Source organism: Panthera tigris, chromosome B4 (genome assembly GCF_018350195.1).
Source record: "Panthera tigris isolate Pti1 chromosome B4, P.tigris_Pti1_mat1.1, whole genome shotgun sequence".
Taxonomy (NCBI): domain Eukaryota; kingdom Metazoa; phylum Chordata; class Mammalia; order Carnivora; family Felidae; genus Panthera; species Panthera tigris.
Window position 1 is genome coordinate 70800638 of NC_056666.1, and position 23973 is coordinate 70824610.

Here is a 23973-nt window from a genome sequence, read left to right on the forward strand (position 1 = left end):
TTTGCTGAATTCATGAATAAATTGTAGCAGTTTTTTGGTGGAATCTTTAGGGTTTTCCATATAGAGTATCATGTCATCTGCGAAGAGTGAGAGGTTGCCCTCCTCCTGGCCGATTTGGATGCCTTTTATTTCTTTGTGTTGTCTGATTGCAGAGGCTAAGACTTCTATTACTATGTTGAATAACACTGTCACGAGTAGACATCCCTGTCTTGTTCCTGACCTTAGGGGAAAGCTCTCAGTTTTCTCCCATTGAGGATGATATTAGTGTTGGGTCGCTCACATATGGCTTTTATGATCTCGAGGTATGTTCCTTCTATCCCTACTTTCTTGAGGGTTTTTATTAAGAAAGGATGCTGTATATTGTCAAATGCTTTCTCTGCATCTATTGAGAGGATCATATGGTTCTTGTCCTTTCTTTTATTGATGCGATGAATCACGTTAATTGTTTTGCAGATATAGAACCAGCCCTGCATCCCAGGTATAAATCCTGCTTGGTCGTGGTGAATAGTTTTTTTAATGTATTGATGGATCCTGTTGGCTAATATCTTGTTGAGGATTTTTGTATCCATGCTCATCAGGGAAACTGGGCTATAGTTCTCCTTTTTAGTGGGGTCTCTGATTTTGGAATCAAGGTAATTCTGGCTTCATAGAAAGAGTTTGGAAGTTTTCCTTCCATTTCTATTTTTTGGCACGGCTTCAAGAGAATAGGTGTTAACTCTTCCTTAAATGTTTGGTAGAATTCCCCTGGAAAGCCATCTGGCCCTGGACTCTTGTTTTTTGGGACATTTTTGATTACTAATTTGATTTCCTTACTGGTTATGGGTCTGTTCAAATTTTCTATTTCTTGCTGTTTCAGTTTTGGTAGTGTATATGTATCTAGGAATTTGTCCATTTCTTTCAGATTGCCCATTTTACTGGCACATAATTGCTCATAATATTCTCTTATTATTGTTTTTATTTCTGCTGTGTTGGTTGTGATCTCTCCTCTTTTATTCTTGATTTTATTTATTTGGGTCCTTTCCTTTTCCTTTTTGATCCAGCTGGCTAGTGGTTTATCAGTTTTGTTAATTCTTTCAAAGAACCAGCTTCTGGTTTCATTGATCTGTTCTACTGTTTTTTGTTTTTTTGTTCTGTTTTGTTTTGTTTTGGTTTTGGTTTTGATAGCATTAATTTCTGCTCTAATCTTTATTATTTCCTGTCTTCTGCTGTGTTTGGGTTTTATTTGCTGTTCTTTTTCCAGCTCCTTAAGGCGTAAGGCTAGGTTGTATATCTGAGATCTTTCTTCCTTCTTTAGAAAGGCCTGGGTTGCTATATACTTTCCTCTTATGACCACCTTTGCTGCATCCCAGAGGTTTTGGGTTGTGGTGTTATCATTTTCATTGACCGCCATATACTTTTTAATTTCCTTTTTAACAGCTTAGTTAGCCCATTCATTCTTTAGTAGGATGTTCTTCAGTCTCCAAGTATTTGTTACCTTTCTAAATTTTTCTTGTGATTGATTTCGAGTTTCATCGTGTTGTGGTCTGAAAATATGCACGGTATGATCTCGATCTTTTTGTACTTACTTAGGGCTGATTTGTGTCCCAGTATATGGTCTATTCTGGAGAACGTTCGATATATACTGGAGAAGAATGTATTTTCTGCTGCTTTAGGATGAAATGTTCTGAGTATATCTGTTAAGTCCATCTGGTCCAGTGTGTCATTCAAAGCCATTGTTTCCTTGTTGATGTTTTGATTAGATGATCTGTCCATTGCTGTGAGTGGGGTGTTGAAGTCTCCTACTACTATGGTATTACTATCAGTGAGTTTCTTTATGTTTGTGGTTAATTGACTTATATATTTGGCTGTTCCACATTTGGCACATAAGTGTTTACAATTGTTAGGTCTTCTTGGTGGCTAGACCTCTTGATTATGATACAGTGCTCTTCTGCATCTCTTGATACAGTCTTTATTTTAAAGCCTAGATTGTCTGATATAAGTATAGCTACTCCGGGTTTCTTTTGTTGACCATTTGCATGATAGATGGTTCTCCATCGTCTTGTTTTCAATCTTAAGGTGTCTTTAGGTCTAAAGTGGGTCTCTTGTAAACAGCATATAGGTGGATCTTGTTTTCTTATCCATTCTGTTACCCTATGTTTTTTGATTGGAACATTGAGTCCATTGATGTTTAGAGTGAGTACTGAAAGATAAGAATTTATTGCCATTATGATGTTTATAGAGTTGGAGTTTCTGGTGGTGTTCTCTGGTCCTTTCTAATCTTTGTTGCTTTTCTCCCCTGAGAGAGTCCCCCTTGAAATTTCTTGCAGGGCTGGTTTAGTGGTCACAAAGTCCTTTAATTTTTGTCTGGGAAACTTTTTATCTCTCCTATTTTGAATGACAGCCTTGCTGGATAAAGATTTCTTGGGTGGATATTTTTCTGATTCAGCACATTGAATATATCCTCCTACTCCTTTGTGGCCTGCCAAGTTTCTGTGGATAGGTCTGCTGCAAACCTGATCTGTTTTCCCTTGTATGTTAGGGATTTTTTTTCCCTTGCTGCTTTCATTGTTCTCTCCTTGTCTGAGTATTTTGTGAATTTGACTATGATATGCCCTGTTGATGGTCGGTTTTTGTTGAATCTAATGGGGTCCTCTGTGCTTCCTGGATTTTGATGTCTGTGTCTTTCCCCAGGTTAGGAAAGTTTTCCTCTATGATTTGCTCACATAACTCTTCTACTCCTATTTCTCTTCCTCTTCTGGGACCCCTATGATTCTGATGTTGTTCCTTTTCAATGAGTCACTGATATCTCTAATTCTTAAATTGTGCTCTTTTGCCTTAATCTCCCTCTTTTTTTCTGCTTCGTTATTCTCCATAAGTTTGTCCTCTATATCACTGATTCTCTGTTCTGCCTCATCCATCCTTGCTGCCACAGCATCCATCCGTGATTGCAGCTCATTTATAGTATTTAATATCTATTTAATTTCATTCTATTTTTTACTTCTTTTATCTCCACAGATAGGGATTCTAATCTATTTTTGACTCAAGCTAGTATTCTTATTATCATGATTCTAAATTCTGTTTCAGACATCTTGCTTGTGTCTGTGTTGGTTAAATCCCAGGGTGTCATTTCTTTGTGTTCTTTCTTTTGGGGTGAATTCCTTCGTTTCATCATTTTGAAGGGAGAAAAGGAATTAATGAGGTAGAAAAATTAAAATTAAAAAAATCACAGTTAACAAAATATTAAAATTAAAAAATTAGAAACACACACAAAAATTGAATAGATGATGCTAGATCCTAGGTGTGTTTTGTTCTGGGTGTTGAAAGTGGTTTGATAGATTAGAGACAAAAACGGGGGCGGGGGAAAGGAAATTGTTTGAGAATTTAAAAAAATGAATACACTGAAGTAGACTATAATGAAATGATGGAGTAAAATAGAACTTGAAAAAATTTACAGAAAATAAAGAATATAGTAGAAAAAAATTAAGGAAAAATATTTTTAATAAAAATTAAAAATAAAAATGATTTTTTTCTCTTTCTGTGTTCAAGAAAAATAAAAGAAATGAAAAAGAGAAAAAAAGAAAAAGAAAAAGGAAATCATTTGAAAATTTGAAAATGAATATACTGTAGTAGACTAATATAAAATGATGGAAGTAAAATAGAATTTGAAAAATTTACACAAAAGTAAAAAATATAGTAAAAAATTATAAATATTTTAATAAAAATTGAAAATAAAATTGAATTTTTTTCTCTTTCTGTATTCAAGAAAAAGATGTGAAAAAGAGAAAAAAAAGAAAGAAAATTGAATAGATGTACCTGCCAACAGACTGAAATATGACTGAAATTACTTCGTTTTCCCTTAGAAGTCAAACTATGAAGCACTTTATAGTCCATAAACTAAGCAGGCGGTGAGACTTGTGCTCTTGAAGAGTGAGCTTGGCCCAGTTGGGCAGGGCTTAGTGTAACGGCTCTGTTCTCCACTAGATGGCGCTGCTAGCCTACTGGAGTGAATTGTTGTGGAGCTTGTAGGTACGTATGCGCGTGAGTGGTGAAAATGGCGCCACCCAGCTACCCAGTCTGTTCTCCCAGATCAGCAGTCGCGCACCTGTCCTCTGTCTTCAGCTTTTGTCCAGTCCCCGCTTTCTCACTCTCCGTGATCAAGCCCCAGGCAGTACCTCTCTCCTGAGTTTTGTCTTGGATGCGGCTGTTTTACCTGGCCCCTTACTTCTGAAGGACTGCGGCTTTGACCTGTTCCGCCCCTCTGCAGGGGGGGAGGGGGTCTCACCGAGCAATGGCTAAATGAGCAATGGCGGAATGTCTGGTGCACCCAGCAACACTTGCTGGACCCTGCTGCTGCCGGCGCCCTGAAACTGCGGCCAGGTGCCCTGAGACTGCGGCCAGGTGCCAGCCTGCCCCAGAAAAATTTTGTGAGATAGTGCAGCAGCTGCATTTCAGGGATTATGGAAAATCACAACACACATCTGGCACCATGCTTCACCTTTAACGACCTTGTTCCAGCACCAGTGAATGTGGCCGTTTTCTGGGGTCTGCTGGGACCAGGTGGCTTCAACAGTCTCTATCAAATGTCCTTCCAGCAGTGGAACTGCTTTTCCCCTTGTGGCCGAAGAACCTCCCAGACCCCACTCTGTTCCTGGAGATTTGCCCTTCCCACCAGGGCACTGCCAGGTATGGAGCTGTGGAGTTGCAGATTCTGCAGTCCCCCTGTTTACACTCTTCTGGAATTTAAACCCTTTCCTTTCTCCTTCTCCCTTTTTAGTTTAGTCCCTGTAGCTGTTTCCAATTTTCCACTTTCTCTCCAGCTGCTTTTGGGGCAGGGTGCTTTTCCTGTATTCCACCCCCCCCCCCGCCTCCCCCCGCCTTCTCTGTTCTCTCTCTGCCTGCAAAAGCACTTCCCTGCTCACCGCGGCTTCTTGCTCTCCATGTTCACCTCTCCGCAGTGCGTACCTACTGAGTGCTTTGTTTCAGTTTGTGCAGATTGTTGTGTTAATCCTCAGATCAGTTTTCTAGATGTGCAGGATGGTTTAGTGTTGGTCTGGCTGTATTTCATGGATGTGAGACACACAAAAAACTTCCATGCTGTTCCACCATCTTGGCTCCCCAAGATTGAGTTTCCTTTTGAGATGTTTGCCCTTTCTGTGTTCCAAGGGCTCCTTGGTCGATAATGGTTCATTTAGTTAACTTTCTAAAAAACATCCTTTATAGATTTCCCTGTTGGTTCTCCATTCATATATACTGTCACAAAGTCATCATATATGGTATATTTTTATAATTCATTTCTCTAGTAATAATCATTTATGTTAACAAGGTAGAGAAGGTATGCATGCTGAAAATCCTCATTCTTTCAAGCCAAAAACCAAAAATAAGTTCTCAGCCATGTAATATTGGGCTACTGTCATTTTGTAATTTGGCTACCCAAGAAGAATAGCATGTCAGAAGGTGGTGTAAATATTTTTCTGCTGGCTTTTTGCTCAGCAAAATCAGTAGTCTCTTTCTTTCTATTTATTCTAATTATAATTCAATGTGGTGTAAAGCAAATCGTACTGGGGGATGTTGTAGTTATTTTGCATTTGTTAACACACCATTTGGAACTCTGCAGACCTTGCCTGGGAAGGTACTTTTTGATTGTGTATATTTCTGTATTCAGGTGATTCAGGTATCTTTTTCTAAATGCTTCTATATTCTGAGACATGCCCAATTTCCTTACTTAATAATAAAACAGTCCATGACTCATTGTAAATCAGTAGGGATCCAGCAATAAGGTGCAATACATCACAAAAGCAGTGCAGGCTATCATTGGAGATAATAAGCAGGTGCATTAATATTCATGCTTTATGAAACCCTGGTTGTGCTTCTAAAAAGCTGTAGAATACATTCCAGGTTTAGTGTTCACCAGTTGATGTTTGCCAGTGATTTTCAGATACTTCTTGTAGCAATTCTTTCAAGCCATATCTAGGTAATTTAGAAAACGTTCCTCCATGGTTTCCGTTTACTTAATTGTATACTTAGCTAATATTCCTCACTGAATATGCATAATCCTTTCTGGTTGGACCTTGGGTCTTCTTTGTCTCAGTGGGAAGTGCTGTTGTGTACGACTGATTGTATATGCATGCCTGTGTGTGTGGTATGGTGTGTCTCTTGGGGGTTAGGGGTCAGCAAAAGGGAACAAACAACACGCATCGTCCTATGCAGTACAATATTTCCCTATTGTGAAAGAAATGCAATTTAAATTTTGTTTTTCCTTAGAGTGACTTAAGCAGAGGATAAGAAAATAATGCTATGCTCTTAGGGATGCAAAGGTCCCAACACGTAAGGATTCAGAGGCTGGGCACTGTCCCAACTCCAGATGCCACTATACCCCATTCTCCCCCAGAATTGTTCAATAAATTAACACCGAATATAAGGCATATGGAAGTGTACTGCTTTCTAGTCTTTAAAATATCTGATTCATATGTGTCCTTCTTTAGTTAATCTACAGATATATTTACAATAAAGCAGATATGTTGTGCACATGGACAATGGGAGTAAGTATGCATCTTAGGCTTAATATTCCTCTTGTTTGAAATTATCTTTGATTTCTTTATTTTTCCGGGAGTTGACAAAGATGACCTCTACCTCTTTTTAGAATTTAACTATAAATGCCCTGTGTTTTCCTAGCTTTCCAGGCAGTGAAGGGATGGGATTGGAAGGAAAGGGAGTACTCTACCATTCATGTCCTCCTCCTCCTCCTCCTCCCACCACTACCATCACCATTTCTGTTAGCACCATCATCAACACTAATTGCTAGAGAGGCTTTAAAAGCAGAACAAGGAAAGAGCTACTTGGAATGTGCTATTTTTTCTAGCCTTCCTCACTAGTCTCTTCTGTATTCCATGTTCTCCTTGATTCCCTTTTGTTCCTTCACTCACCATGTATCCTTTTTTTCATCCACCCATTCAGTAAATGTTGACTGAGAGTTTACAGTCTACTATATACAGTGTTAGATCATGGGGACACTGTGTGAACAAAATGGACAAGATGCTTGCAGTGATGGAGGTTATACTCTGGGGGTGAGTATATTAGCAGGGTTAATTCAGCTACTTTAGATCTTTGCATTTTACAGAATCTCAGTTTATGTTCAGGATATAGCTACTAAAATTTGGAACTTTTAATTTCTCCCTATTTTATATGAATAATTTATACAATATTAGCCTTTGTTTTTATATAATGTCAGGCTTTGATGCACGGAGCTACAGTTTCAGGAATACAGTGAAGTTTCCTTGACATAGTCTCCTAGAAATCTCTCAATTCCTCAATTCCAGCAGGCCTTTTGCACTGCTGTTTGGTGACAGAATATATTTGCATTATAAGATGCCAAGAGTCCATAAGAAAAAAGGTAGCCTCCCAAACAAGATATGAGAAAAAAAAAATCACCGGAAACCTCATTTATGATTACTTGTTGGGTTTGTTACTGTGTGAGCACTCTGAAAAAGTAAGATGGCCCTTCCATCCCAAATTTATTCAGATGCCAAGAATGAAGATGTCACATTTGCACCAAGAAGATATGAAAAGGTTTATTCCTCATATAGTGAACTTTCTGGGGAGAGCAGGATGGCTCTCAAAGAGATCCAGAAGTGCTTGAAAAGAGTCAGGTAAAGAGACTGGTGTGGGGTTTTTATACTGGGTAAGGGGTGGAACCAGGGTGAGGGTTCCTGCACATGGTTTGAACTTCCTCCTGTTGCAGGGTAAGGAGCACAGGATTTTCCCAGGTGTGGGGAAGAGGAAGAGGGAGCAGTGAGGCTTAAAAGTTGTCAGCAGTTATTTTTTTTTAAATGGAACTTCATAAATAGAGAACAAACTAGGGGGTGCCAGAGGGGAGGGAGGTGGGGGGATATGCAAAATAAGTGAAGAGATTAAGAAGTTGAAACTTCTAGTAATAAAAAGGGCGTGGGAATGAAAAGTCCAGCGCAGAGAATATCGTCAATATTATAATAACAAATCATGTGGTGACACATGATAACTATACTTTTTGTTGAGAGCATTTTGTTATGTATAGAATTGTCAAATCACTGTACACCTGAAACTAATATAATTAGTTGTACACCTGAAACTAACATAATTTTATATGTCAACCATGCTTTAATGAAAAGGAAAAAAAAGAAAGAAAAAAAAAGACCAAAAAATGGAGTCAGACTCCTCAATATGGTTATGATACTGTTGGGAGGAATTTGGGATACATATGCATTGTAGGTAAGGACTTTTTATTAATCTGCTTAGAAGCAAAGAAGTAAAATAAGCAATTAAAAGACACACTGGAGCCCTGCTTACCATCTTCTCCTTTCCAATTTAAGTGCTGATATTTCCTTGTGTCATCGGTTTGTCATCAGTGGGTCATAACTCTCTGTCAGTGCTCATGTTCTTCCTAACGATAAGCAGTCTGCCCTCTTGGACTGGGTATTTAAGGATGTACTCATTTTTTAAACAATGTTTATTTATTTTGAGAGAGAGAGAGTATGAGACGCGCACAAGCAGGGCAGGGGCAGAGAGAGAGGGAAGAGAGAATCCCAAGCAAGCTCTGTGCTGTCAGCACACAGCCCTATGAGAGGCTCGGACCCACCAACCATGAGGTCGTGACCTGAGCTGAAATCAAGAGTCACATTTAACTGACTGAGCCACCCATTTGCTCCAATATGCACTCGTTTTGATGTTGGCTTTGGCCATTGGTAAATGAATATATTTGTAACCACAAGTTTTTGGGAGGCAAAAGTCCTCAAATACAAAGTCTGCTTTTACAAATTCAAAGAACTTTGTAACTTTCTACCTGTCCCTGAATGAACCACCCTAGGGAATTTCAAAGCATTTGCCAAAATATGGGATTGCTTGATATTGAAAACTTGGTGTTAATTGCCTGTTCATGCTTAGTAATACTACTGGCTTATAATTCTAAGTAATTTTTCTGGCATGCACCTGTATATGCCTCAATGAAATTAAAATAAAAGTGGTATTAACAAAGTCAGGGAGAGAATACTACAGTGATGGGGTGATGTATCTTTGATAGTCTGAATTAGCTTTCTTAAGTGGACAAGGAACTAAAAAACAAAAATATCTTGGTCATGATAACAATTATCCAGGTGTTTAAAAGTAATTATAGATATCCATGAAAATCATCAGTTGCTGGTGGCATGTTTTGCTGTAGATAAATGGAAGACACTATCATACTACTGGAAGACCATTATCACTATTATCTTTAAAAGATGAAATTTCTACGTATGAAATGCTCTCATAGAACACTTAGCCTTCCAATGACTAAATACTTTTCACATTTCACTTATATAATAGATATGGGTAGCCAGATAACCTAATTAAAATTTTATATTATGACATACGCTGAATATACAGCAAAACTTTTCTTCAAAATCCTCTCCCAGAAAATCTGAAACTGCCTTATGTTCAAATCCCTACAAAATCTTGTATTATGTTTAATTATTTTATTTTTAACAAAGTTGTATTTGGGGAAGATAATCTAAAACAAGGTTAATTAAAAGCTGGTTTTAAATGTTATTTAGGTCATCTGATAGGTACCATTTAAACAGACGAGAATATCACAGATGTAGTAATCACTTTTGACAAAATGGCCTCAAAATTGCCAAAAATACATGTCACATAAATAAGCCTTTTAATAACCACTTTAAATAGCAATATAGAATTTTCATTTGAAAGTAGGAATATTTTGGCAACCATCCCAAAGAACATGGAATATAAGAATCGGAGATGTTAACTTTATCATAAATAAGACTAAATCGTATCTTTAACTCTGAAGCACAATCTTCATGATGGAGGATTGCCAAACGTAGTGACTATCACTAAGTTTCAAGACAATGCTAAGAGGAGATGTGGTGATGACTTATCTCTTGGATAATTCTCCAAGGAAGGTGGCATTCCCTGAGAGGTCTGGAGCATTAGGGATCGGGGGGAGATGATGATTGAGAGTGGGCCCTGCCCCCACAGCCCCCCCCCCACCCCCCGCAACCAATATGAGCTTCTTGCAGAATGCTAGTCCAGGAAAACTCATGTCATTCAGATGGCAGTCAACTCCAAAGGAACCAGCATGAGAATTTTGTCTCTAAGAATAACAGAGGCAGAAAATAAGAAGAAAATCCAGTAGCAGGTGAAGAACTTTCACCAGAAAAATGATACTATGGAGCAGAGGAAAATTGTGATTAACAAAACCCCAGGGAATTAAAAAACAATTAGTGAAGTCATTGTCTTTATAAGTTTCCAAAGCAATGGTACAAGAGTTTGGAGATCTCATGTTGTGAGACAACAGAGGATGAAATGGGATGGTAGGCTCAGGAAAGAAATGCAAAAGGAAGAAAATTAGAGAAATAAAGGTCAAATTAGACTCTCCACAAATATTAATCGACACACCCAAAATCAAGGTAAGGGACACAACTGAGAGAGTGGAATTGAAAGTTAGAAAGGATACACATAGAAGACAGAGACAACCAGTGTCTGCAGAATTGTTTCTCTAACAATAGAACTAAACAATAGAACTAAAATAAAGGAAAAGAAAAATAATACTTAAGGATTCTCAGAACAGTTAACAGAGTAAAGAAAAACTTGAATCCTTAGGTTGAAAGCACCGATCATGCCTAGAAAAGTGACAGACAACCATTGATAAACTTAGCAAAATTGTAATACTCAAGATAGAAAAAAGAATACTTTGGGCATCTAAGCAATAAAAACCAATTCACCTGTAAAGATGGAGAAAAAATCCCATTTTGAGTTATCTTAGATTTCTCCATGGTCTCACTCAACAGTATTAAGAAAGTGAAGCCATGCCTTTAATGCCAAGCTAAACAAACAAACAACAAAAAAACAATGACTCAGTAATTTTACACTCAGTCTAATTATTAGTCAAGTATAAAGACGTTAAACAATTGTTTGTAGGCTACATTGCTCTCATGCCCTTTGTTGTAGAACAAAGTACAAACTTTGAAAGTAGTGGGCAAACTCCAGCAGGAGTACTGAAAAAGATCATTGAGTCAATTTAATTGTAGAACCAGGGTTAAGAGAAATGCTCCCAAACCCTAACAACACAGAAATGATGAATAGTGTAAGAAAGCATAATGTTCTGATTTTCCCATCTTTATAGATGAGGGAAGAAGATACTATTTAAAGATGATAAATAAAAAAGGGACAGAAGATATTCAAAGAGTCAAAAAGTTAATAGGGTAAAATAATGTAAGTATAGTAGGGTAATGGACGGAGAGAAGGCAGAGGGAGAAGAAGCAGAAATTAAATAAGTTAGTCAATGCTCATCTTAGGGAGTAAATAAAAATTGAAATAAATAATACATATGTTAAATGAACTTTAATTATAAAGGTAGTAATTAGAACCAAATAGAAACATTTTGTATTTCAGTGGAAAGCACATAGTAAATGCATGGTGAAAGAAGAAAAAAAGAAGAAATTTTTTATTTATTTTAAATTAAAATTTATTTTTAATTAATGATGTCTAGAAAGGTTTCTTTCATTTTTAAAACTTATTTACAATTATATGAAAAATTTCAAGGTTCTGTTAAAATTTAAGGAAACTTCTATCAGGCTTCTTGCATATATGACCTTAAAGATTTAGAAGAATTTTCCAGAGACTAACTCTGGCTCTATACAATTGAAACCTTGCCTAAGAAGAAACTATTTAAATAACTATATATGTACTGATATATGATTATGTTCAAAATATATTATTAAAATGAAATAAATTGCAAAATAGCATGGAAAATTATATGTATATGCTTGTTCATTAATATCCTTAATGTATATGCTTGTTAAGAGAATGACACTTATTTTTCTTAAATGATACTCTGCTATATAATAACTACCTCAAGAGGGGCACTATGTAGCCACGGTTATTATTATTATATTATGATCTTTTATATCTATTTAATCAATATTTTTCATTAATATCACATGCTTAACCTAAAACTGTATCAAGTAAGACTAGAGATATAGTATGTAGTACCTTTGTGTGCGTAGTTTATAATCAAGCTAAGAAAAACCTGGCAAAATTAGAGAATGATACAGGATACAAATCAGTGGTCAGTTTTATTATACAAATCTTCTGTGAAGCCTTCTTAGATTATTGCAGCCTTTGGCAATAAGTTTTATTTTTTTATAGCAATTTTAGACTGGACATATTTTAACATTATGCTCTATCTTTATCATTTTCTAATAGTTCAGTATCTTATAGTCTTGTCTTTATGGAAGAGATGATACTGATTGTCAAATCCTTTGACTCTAAATACAATCATTTAACGCAGTCACATAAAGCAAATGTAGGCCATGAGAGCAGTGTAGCCTACAAACAATTGTTTAATATCTTTATACTTGACTAAATGGGTAGAAGTCTTAATTTTTTTTAATGTTTATTTACCTTTGAGACACAGAGAGACAAAGTGTGGTGAGTGGGGCAGGGGTAGAGAGAAGGAAACACAGAATCCGAAGCAGGCTCCAGGCTCCAGGCTCCAAGCTGTCAGTACAGAGCCCGACGTGGGGCTTTAACTCACCAGCCGTGAGATCATGACCTGAGCCAAAGTTGGCCAACCAACCGACTGAGCCACCCAGGCGCCCCTGGATAGAAGTTTTAGATAACAAAAAAAATCAATAATTCTTGTAACATCTGCTAATACCTACTGTGTGTCCATACATAGAGAATAAGAAGCTGAGGCTCAGAGAGATTAATTACTTTGTTGCACATTTACTTTGTTGCAAATAAAAAGCTAGTAAGAGAAAAAACTCAGAAGTCAGCGGGCAGGCTGTCTCCACAACTGGCCCACATAACAGTGCCTTCCGTGTGTGATCCTGATGGGTTATTTCATCTCACTGACTTCTCTTTCTCCATTGGTGGAAAGTGGAAAATAGCAACTTACTTTATAAGGCTGCTATGACAGTTATTAAGAAAAATACCTCCAGGAGCTTTGTAATCCATGAAGCTCTATAGCAAACGTATGGTATTGCTGTTGTCACTGCTGTCTTTCTGTTGCCATTTTTACCCCCATGTCCTATCTGCTCAGCTTCCACTTAGGGGAGCAAAGTTTCCACTTAGATTTCTGTAGAGATAAATTGCTTTTACAGTCATTTACTGACTTTGAAATCTCAACATTCATGCTCATGCTCCGATTGTACAATACCTATGCCCTACAGTAGCTTATATTTTACTGAGAAAGACTACCTGACAAGGCATAATGTGATAAGGGATGTAATGAAGTTCTGAGTTTTGTGCACAGACCTCATAGGGAGGAAAGGGAGAGTGACAAGATCTATGAGACTCAAAGAGTTAAATTTTCCCAGCTTGGAAAGAAAGACCTGCAATTTCAAATTCTAATAATCTTCCTCTGGGAGAAGCATCAACAAGTTTTGCATTATATTTATGCTACATAGCACCCTTTGTGCATGGTCTTTAGTCCTGCCTTTCCTGCATCTTTTCCCACAAAGACTGTCCTTGACCACCAACAGAAATGAATTTGATTTCTCTAATGCAGAAGGTAATTGGATTTTTTCTTTATTGAATGCATCCCTTTAATGACTGTCTCTGCTCCTGCCAATTTAGCTGCAAGTGACCTGACATTGATCTGATGATATGACTTAAAATAAAGAGTTGGAGCTGGGGAGTGAAAAAGACCAGCTGTCTGGCATCAGAAAAAAAAAAATGTGTGTGTGTGTTGTGTGTGTGTGTGTGTGTGTGTGTGTGTGTTTCTTTCTTTTTTTTTTTTTTTTTGCCTCATCTTGTCATTTTCCTGAGAAAATTCTTTATCCTTCAATGTCATTTTTACAAAACATGATGCTATAATTATTGGTCATATAGCAGCAGATTGCCTTCTTCTAGAAAATATAGTAAGTATTTCTCAGAAAGTGCCCTGGAGAAAACATTGAAAATTGAATAAAATCTACACAGTAATCATTCTGTTCCTTGGAAATATTTATTACCGTGTAGACTTTTTTTCTGGAACAGGGTGAATATTGCTGAACAGAATTAATTAAATCTTTTAAGCTGGTATAACATGAAATATTTATTAAAGTATTTACTTAACCTTGAGGTTTTGTATAAATAAATAAAAATGGACACAAGACTTGCTATTCAAGAAAGTTACAAAGGAGTAGTGGATGAAATTGTTGTTTGGAAGAATAACAATTCTTTCCTCAAGGGAAGTTATGATATAAAACTCTAATTATGCCCAAGAATACATGCGATTTAAATTTTTCTACTTTTGCTTTTATTCACTTTTTAGTAACAGTGTAACTCACTTGATTCATGGTTATTTTTAATTTAATTTAATTTTTATTTATTTTGAGAGAGAGAGAGAGAGAGACAGCGTACATGAGGGAGGGTCAGAGAGAGAGGGAGAGAGAATCATAAGTAGGCTCCATGCTGTCAGCACAGAGCCTGATACGGGGCTTGATCCCATGACCTGCGATGAAATCCAGAGTCAGACGCTTAACTGACTAAGCCACCCAGATGCCCCATGGTTAAATTTTATTCTCTCATCTCCCTTTGTTCATTTTGACAAATATGAATTTTATTTGATTGAAGATACAATGCATGTACATTAGAGTAAGAAAGTAAAAAGTTGTAATTTTAAATTGTTGGGAAGAAGAAAATAGATGAGAAAATCATAAATTTTTTTAAAAAGTGAAATCAATGTTGTTCCCTTTTGAATTTTAAATGTTAGTTGCATTCACAATTATCAATATAATTAATGATTTCAAAAAGTTAACTGAGGATTCGTATTAAAACTATTTATGGCATTTGTTGATTTGAAGATTCAAAGCTACCTCACACAAAATGGTTGTAAGCCCTATGTTAGAGCTGGCATAAATCTGCAGTGTTACTCCATGAAGACCAGTGAACTTCCTTTGGTTCTCATCAACCAGGAGTAATGTGGGAGTCCTAGTCCAAGAAATTATGTTGAGAAAGAATATAAAGAATTAAGACTGAATATCTCCTGGAGACTGGGCTCCTTAACCTCTGTTCTGATTGCATTTTAAATGAGCCTGTGTTCTTGCATGCTATGAATGTTTCCAGAGACCATTTCTTGGATGTTGTATAGCACAATAAGATGGGCTTGCTTGAGAATTGATGTGCCTTCCACAGAAAGTCTAGTACTGAAGGTGTCATTGATCCAGAAGGACTCCCCACCGAATCAAAATCTTTCACCATAAATGATTAAATCTCACCCATTCCAGGTCAGGCCATTGTTGGAAGTTACATGTGAGTGCAATATTATATTAACACCAAGAAAGAAGTATTTTTTAATGGATGATGAAAATTCTTCCTTACTCAATTCAGTATATCTGATTCCATATAAATTTTCTTAATTTTGAATTGGCCCTGTTTGAATTTGAATGTCATTAAATAAAAATCCAATTAATGAGGAGTGCCTGGGTGGCTCAATGGGTTAGGTGTTCGACTGTTGGTTTCAGCTCAGGTCATGATCTCGCTGCTTGTGGGTTCAAGCCCTGCAGTGGGTTCTGTACTGACAGTGCAGAGCTTGCTTGGGATTTTCTCTTTTCCTTTCTCTCTGCCCCTCTCATGCTGATGTTCTCTTTCTCCCTCTCAAAATAAATAAATAAATAAATAGATAAATAAATAAATAAATAAATATCCAATTAATGGAACAATATCTTCTTCTCTTGAAGGGAAGGTAGATTTCCTGGAAAAAGGAAGAAGTGTGTGTTTGTGTGTGTATACACATACACCAAATATGTTTTCCTTTATTAGAGGAAAGAAAGAAATTCACTACCCATCCCATCAGATTTTTAAAAATGCTCTTATAATAGGTTGTGTATAATACTTTGGACATTTCCTGAAACCATTAATGTGGGATGTGGCCAATGAGAAATTTATTTTGTTAATGCATTTTTAAAAACAAACATTTATATCAAATCATTTTGCTATTTTTTCTTTAGGCAAATATTTTGCAGTCTTTTATATAAAAGAACCTTAGCTATTCAAAGGGATATAGTGACAAATCTTCACCTTTAAGGATTTTAAAGCCTAGTGGAGGGAGAACAAATGTACATAAGTAAGTCAAATAGAAAGTAGAAAGCAATAAGGGACATCGGAAAGGTGGATCCAGAACTAGTTGGAGGGGCAGTGAGGGCATCACAGTGGTGATGTGACTTTGCCTAGGCCTCAGAAGATGGGCAGAATCTGCAGGTGAGAAAGAGAGGTAGAACATTTTTGGAAAAAGATGTAGGACTGCAGATGGCATGGAGGTGGGAGAATGAATGCTAGGCTATTAAAATATGCTGTAAAACTGGGTCAAGTCCCATTCCTCACATAACATTGAAAAAAAAACAGAGACAAAGGAAGTAATATTTTGACTAGTGATACAGTTAATAATCTATACATACAAAGAAATATTTAGATTTTGGAGTTTCTGATTTAGACAAGCAAAAAGTATGGTATTTTATTTGTTATGTATGTTTTGCTTCTATGAAGAAGTTCATGGTATCTTAAAGATGCCTTCTCATGTAAGGTAATCTTGATCGATGTTTTTAAAAAAGTCTCAGGGGCGCCTGGGTGGCTCAGTCGGTTAAGCGTCCGACTTCGGCTCAGGTCATGATCTTGCGGTCCGTGAGTTCTAGCCCCGCGTCGGGCTCTGTGCTGACAGGTCAGAGCCTGGAGCCTGCTTCATATTCTGTGTCTCCCTCTCTCTGACCCTCCCCTGTTCATGCTCTGTCTCTCCCTGTCTCAAAAATAAATAAACATTAAAAAAAATTAAAAAAAAAAGTCTCAGTACTTGATGTGTTAGACGACCTTCAATCTGCTCATTCATTTTGTAAAGTCAAATGAACTGCAAAAAAAATTGAACTGAGGAAATATATTCTTCTTAATTTTATCTCTGTATATGTTTAAGTGTTAAAATACTTACATTTTCTCAATAAAGCATAAGTTATATCCATATTTAAACCTGAATGTAAGATTTCTGAAAGTGCTAAATAAGTTCCTTTTTGTGGCTTCAGGTCACTGATATGATGCTTCAGGACAAACCCTATCCTGATTGGGGAAAATCTGCAAGAGCTTTCTGGAAGAAAGGAAATGTTAGGATCATTTTATTCTGGTAAGAGAGTGTTTCATTTATCGATTTTTAGCCTTCCATCATTCACAAAGAACTTGAGCTGGATGTAGTTTTTTTAGATATATAGAATTCTATGTAGAGAGCCATTTCTAGTGGATATTATGCTCCATTAAGATGATTAAAACCATAATCCTAATTATTTTATGAATTACTTTCTGCTTACACATTGTTGCATATGCACATCTTCAAGAGATACATTTACTAATAAAATAATACGTATTTTACCAGAGGTAAGTAAGTTTTTTATTCAGCAAAAACAAGCTATAATTTTCATCAATGAAATCTGCCATAAAAATGTCTCCAGTAAATTCTAAATTTCCAGTACACTTGACAGGATATAATTTTGCTTTGAAGAAGTTGTACAGAGAGGGAACCTATTTACAAATCACATCTGGCTCATTGGCATTCCTTCTTTACGTAATTTCCTTTAGCTCTCCAGACCAATCATTGCAATTAAAAAAAAAATCCATGTCTTATGGAACTTTGTTGTTTGTAGAGTCAATACTATTGATGTGTAATTGAAGAAGTTTAAACAGAAGATATAAGAATAGACAGTAAGAAGGGCAGTGGCCAACTACAGATTCAACCTAATATTTGAAAAGGTGTGCACTAACACACACAGAGTGTTGGAATGGATGATCACTGGTGCCTGATAAATTCCACCCTGCTCACCTGGCTTTTGAAATGATAGAGAGAAAAAAAAGTTATTTGTTCTTAGATTTAATTCTGGGGGTTTATTTCTTCTTTTCATGTACAAACTATAAAAATCATGGGGCAAAATAAACATTCTAAGCCATCTTTGTGCTTTAACACTAGAATTAAATGTTGGTAGAGATATATGGCATTCTGAACTCAATTCTTAGAGGTAAACAAAATGTATTTCAAATAGTGTTGTAAAAATGAGTATGATTTTGTAGACTTTTTTTATACCTTGTCTCTATGAGTCAAGTGTGGCCTATTTTTATGGTGCATTTGACCTTCATATTTTTTTTTCCTGTGTGAAAGCTCCCCATGTAGCTTGTCTGAATAATATATAATATAATAACTATAGGAAATATTTGAAGATATGTTTTGCTCCAACCACTATGCTAAGTATTTAACATTCTATGTATTTACTCATTTAATCCTGACAACCCTATAAGGTAGGCATTATTATTATAAGCATAGGTCTCTGACTGCAGAGACCCATTTATTAATCATTACACTAGACTGCCTCTAGGAGAACAGATGATACATCACTGTGCAAATTTCCAAATGATTACCCTTAATCCTTTTTTAGGTAATGGTCCTCTATAAGAATGTGATATTCTGGGGAGTCATTCTATCCTATAGAATTCTCTATAGAGGTTTTAAGAATCATAATTTAAAAGAAGATAGACACTAATATTAAAAGATTTTATGGGCTATCTATCTTAAAACAATATTAATTTACTATGGTTACATACATTTTCTATTATCTAATGCATCTTCAAAGGCAGGCTGCTGGTTATTGTTCAATATGGCCAGTTACTCAGGTCACATGCATACTATTTGCAAAAGTGAGCCATGCATACAGTAATCTCAAGACCCCTCTGATTGTCATTAGCTACTCTTAATTGCAATTGCTGTTTCAGAGGCGAGGAATCCATACTGGATTATTCCTTAAGCATCTTAGTATGTTTTTCTTGAACATTATTACTCAGGTCTATATATTACCAATTGCTCTTATACAAATGGGTTTATTTTTGACAAATGTGATAACATAGCTACAATGGATAACCTAAAGCATATTTTAAATGTTATAAAAATAATTTAATTAGTCACTGACAGATAATATTCTTGAATGGAGAGCAATTCAGTTCAATAAATTCACACTCTTATAGTCATTATTTTTGTAAAATTATTGATTATTAGATAATATATTTGAGACATGATTTTTTTGTTGTATCTCAAAAGTGGTATTTCACATCATGGAGAACATAAAATAACGAGGAAAATTTAAAAGCCACTCTAAAAATATTTTTCCTATTTTATCCATTTCCATACAGTTAGATTATCTTGTCAACAGTTTTCATGGTTTTAAAAAGGGAAAATCTGATGCAAAAAGTTGAATATGGAAATTATGTGGGAAGTAATGAAATCTTCTGTTTTGTTCATACTTTTTGGATACAAGGGATTTAGCAAGTATAAAGGGAATTTGTTTTTTTAGCTCTAGGAGATAACATACAAAAATCATTGGCAAGGTTTCAAATGTAACAAAAGATGGTATTTACACACTGTGTGTTACCCACTCAAAAAGAGGTATTTTCTTTTGGTTTTGCCTCAGTTAAGGGAACAGTGATTAGTGTGGACAGCCTGTACTGGAGAAGAAATTTTGCAAAGAAAGTTTTCCTAAGTTGCAGTGTGATTATGTGCAGCATTTTTAGCAGTACGACATGCCATTTTGTTCTGGTAAACCTACCTTTTACCTACATGTAGCTGCTTTAATTCACAGATGTCTGTCAGGTACTGTTTCCTTTGTAACTGTGGGGCTGAGTTCTTCCTTGATTCCTAGTGATAGATGTCTCTACGTTGAGGAAAATGGTTCCTGTCTCTTTCTGTAATTGTGCAAAGACAGAGCTGCTATAGCACACGGGCTTTTATGCCGGGGGTGAGACTAAAGTGATTGTATTTGAAAATACTAAATGGGAAAGGGAAGAATATTTATAGAACTTCCCTTCCAAAATCCCTTTCTCAGCCCTTTTGATAATTAAAAAGAACAAGATCTAAGAATTTAAATCCTAGGTTAATTCCATACACTGTTCTATTTTACAGAAGGGTTATGAAAAATCATTTCCACTCACTTGTATCTGAAGCAAACATATGCATAACCAGACATAAAAAAAAATCCAAGTAATATACACCTGAAACTAATGTAACATTGTGCACGGGCTGTGCTTTAATAAAAATAAATTTAAAAAATATTAAAATCAAGTAATACAATATTTATGTTAGCTCCTATTTCCCCATGTTATTTGTTCTCTAGTGACACAATTTGTATGCTTTTGATGGGAAGCATCTTGGGATAATATTTTCCAAAAGCTTAGCTTTATTTAAAAATATAAGGGAGACAGTCTTCTGCGATGAGTAGAGGAATTGGCAGAAGGAGGCATTGGAAAATCTGGTGTTCATTAGGGCTTCACAATTACTCCAGTACTTTGCCTTCCAGACACAGGAGGGTTTTGCACTTTTCTGCCCCCTCTGACCACATGACTTGCTTTGGCGAATTAAAATGTGAGTGAAAGTGGCACGTGCCACATGTAGGTAGAAGCATTTAATTGTCAGTGAGAAGCACTGAAGGGAGCTCATTTCTCGTAGCAACTGAAAGTTTACATCTAGCTGGAGCCCTCGTCATTCACCTTCCCTGAATGACCAGTGTAAACCAAGCATTCTTAACAACACAGTGATCATATAGTGTGAGTGAGAAATAATCCTTTGCAGGTGTTAAGGCCCTGAGATGTGGGGATTGTTTGAAACTGCATCCTGCTGAATATAGAAATTGATCCAAGAAGTTAAGTGTTGCTACAACAGGAGGCTGAAATTTTTGTCTTAAAGGCTGGACAGCAAATGGCAAAAAAGAAAAAAAAAACTGATGTTTGAGGCTGGAAAAATGGTAATACAGGTGTTATAGTGGCAAAGAATTTGGTAAAAACTGTGGTCTGTGATTACTTAGATGCTCCAGGAGAACTTGGAAAATTCTGCAAGTGTTATAATATGTTAGTAATGTTAGTAATGTTAGTGATGTGTTAGCACTGTGTTGCTCTGTGCACGGGTGTACAACTGTTCACTTCCATTCCATTTTTTTTTTGGGGGGGGTTATTAGTATCTTTATATTTGAAAAAACTACTTTACCTAGTGCTCTAATGGTTTGGGTAGACATCTCTTGATCATGATTATTCTTAATTCTTAACTGGGAAACAAACTATTTTTTCCTTTTTTGAATATCGTGGTCATCAGTAAAGTCTAGCAAAATTGTTTAACTTTCACCAGACAAAAGCTAATCAAGAAATTATTATCTTAATATACATGGTCTGGGTGAGTAACATGATAACAATAAAATATAATAAAGTAATAAAAAGACCTAAGAATCAGTGGAAATGTCAGTCTGACGAGTTTGGTAATAGCTCCCTAACATGCAATTAGATGTACGCCCTCTATGACTACTTTTGAGTTTTCTTTCTGTTTTCTTCAAAAGGGATGGGCTTTGTTATTCTCTGTGATCCTTTTCAGCTCTATAATGCTATTTTCTACTGTAAGATTAAAATATTGAAGAGTGAGTCATTCTGTTTGCTTTGCTCCAGAGGGAAGAATATGGACTACTATAGTCTGAATGTTAGTGTCCCTCCAAAATTCATATTTTGAAATCTTAATGCCCTATAGGATGGTATTAGAAAGTGAGGCCTTCAGAAGGTGCTTGGGTCATGAGGGTAGATTCCTCATGAATGGGATTAGTGCCTTTATAAAAAAGACTTCAGAGGGGCACCTGGGTGGCTCAGTTGGTTGAGCGTCCGACTCTTGGTTTCTACTCAGGTCACAATCCCAGGGTCATGGGATTAAGCCCCCCCATTGGGCTCTATGCTGAGCATGGAGCCTTCTTAAGATTCTGTCTCCCTCTCTCTCTCTCCCTTTGCCCCTCCCACCTTCATGCGCGCGCGCGTGCTCTCTTTCTCTCTAAAAATTAATTAAATTAAAAAAAGGTTCCAGAGAGACCACTAGTCCTCTCCCCCATGTGAAGAACAGTGAGAAGACATCGGCTATGAACCAGGAAGGGAACCTTCAGCAAATTCTGGTGCCTTGATCTTAAACTTTCCAGCCTTTGAAATTGTGAGAAATACATTTCTGTGGTTTATAGGCCGCCAGTCTGTGGTATTCTGTTATAGTAGGCCAAGCAGACTAACATATAGGCTAATGAATGTAAGTCACATGGAAGCAGATTTAGATTCATGTCCCTAATAATGTAAGCCTCTCAATGCTGAGTGAGCTTGCCTGATGAAAGGCTGGGTTTCCTGTCAGTAGAAGTATTCCAGCAAAGGCTAGATAATCTATCAGGGATGCAGTAGAAAGATTTTCACATTCAGGGAGACAAAAAGGGAATCACTTCTAAATTTTCATCAAACCTACCGATTCTATGACTCTACATGTTTAACTAGAAAAGTATTACATTTTATTTGCTTTATAATGGAGAGGATACTAATTATAATTTAATATGTTCTGTATAATTCCATTATAATTATAAGGAAAATTTTTACATTAGACAAAAATTCATGAAAAGTTCTGGAACAACTATAGTATGCAAAACCCTTTGCCTCACTTTTCAAATAATAAATTAGCCTGTATCTTTTTTCTGGATGAATTTTGTCTTCTGGCCTTCAGCTTTCCTTCCATCTCAACGTGTCTTGTTAAGCAGTTGCCTATCTTTAATTAAAAGCTGCCTCTGGAACTGAGGAAAAGCATAATAACATTTCAAGCCCAAATCAGGTAACTGTACCTATTGAATCAGTCACCTTAATTTTAAACACTGCACAAAGTTAACAGGATCCATTTAAGTGTGGCTGTTTCTAAACAGAGAGATCCAAGGATATATTTCAAATGGTTCTCTTGCTAGATGTAAGTTTTCTACTTCTGGATAAAAAGGTGATTGATGTTGCATTACTGTCTTGTCACATTATTGTCATATTATTTGGAGATTTTCATTTAAAAAGTGAATTCATTTATGCATGATAGATGTAACTCCCAGGCATACATTTATACCTGCATGTTAACACAATCACGTGCCCTCCCAGACTTAATTTTGCTGAATTTAGAATGTATGTTTTTATTAACTATTTAAGTAAATACTTATTAAATGCTGAATGCAATGTAAAATAGTGGTTAAAAGCACATAGTCTGGAGCCTGCTGCGTGGCTTTCAGTCCTGGCTTTGCTACTTACTATTGTGTATTAGTTATTATTTTGTTTTAAATGGTATTATGTTTGCTGTTACTTGGCATCAGGTGGTCTCTGTGGCACTGAGATATAACTTTGAAAGAGAAAATGACTCTTGACAACATAATTTTCTGTCTGATGAGAAATACAGGGTGTTGAGGGGTCAGGCAAAGCCAGCCTTGGGTGTGGGTGCCATGACGTGGTGCTAAGAGAGCTCCAGGGATTGTTTTGTAAATGAACTAGAACCTCAGTGTCATCTCAGGATAAGCTGGAGTCAGGTGAGAGGAAACATGGCGGTTGGTTACGGGAGTGAGGCAAAAGGAAAGTTCAAGGGTAGCACTGAATGTTTAGGCTTAAGCAACTGCACAGATGGTGATATTATTGACTGAGATAGGGCATTGTGGTAGAGGAGTAGGTCTTGTGGTGGGGGGGGGGGTGAGGGGGTGGGAGGTGTGTAATAAGCCCAGATCTGCAGGATGAGATACAGTAAAACCTTGATTTGTGAGCATAATTTGTTCCAGAATCATGCTTGTAATCCAAAGCATTTGTATATCAAAGCGAATTTCCCCGTAAGAAATAATGGAAACTCAGAAGATTCATTCCACAATCCAAAAATTTTCATAGAAAATGATTACAATACTGTAATATAATACAAAATAATAAAGAATATACAAAATATAAAGAAAAATAAATGATAACCTGCACTTACCTTTGAAAATCTTCATGACTGGTGTGAGGGAGACAGAGAGGAGGGTTATTGTGTAGGATGACTTTTACCATCACTAACAGAATCATTGCTATCTCTTGGCTCAATAGAACCTTTTTAAAAAAAAATTTTTTTTTAATATATGAAATTTATTGTCAAATTGGTTTCCATACAACACCCAGTGCTCATCCCAAAAGGTGCCCTCCTCA

The 23973-nt window shown here is 36.4% G+C and overlaps 1 protein-coding gene across 3 annotated transcripts in view; it reads left to right on the plus strand.

Annotated features, from left to right (window-relative positions):
- Nucleotides 1–23973, plus strand: part of TMEM117 (transmembrane protein 117) — a 483475-nt gene that overhangs the window by 303607 nt on the left and 155895 nt on the right. For all 3 annotated transcript variants that reach the window (XM_042992135.1, XM_042992137.1, XM_042992136.1), the window contains exon 5: nt 17001–17098. In XM_042992135.1, the coding sequence (XP_042848069.1) occupies nt 17001–17098 (98 nt within the window). The remainder of the gene's footprint in view (nt 1–17000; nt 17099–23973) is intronic.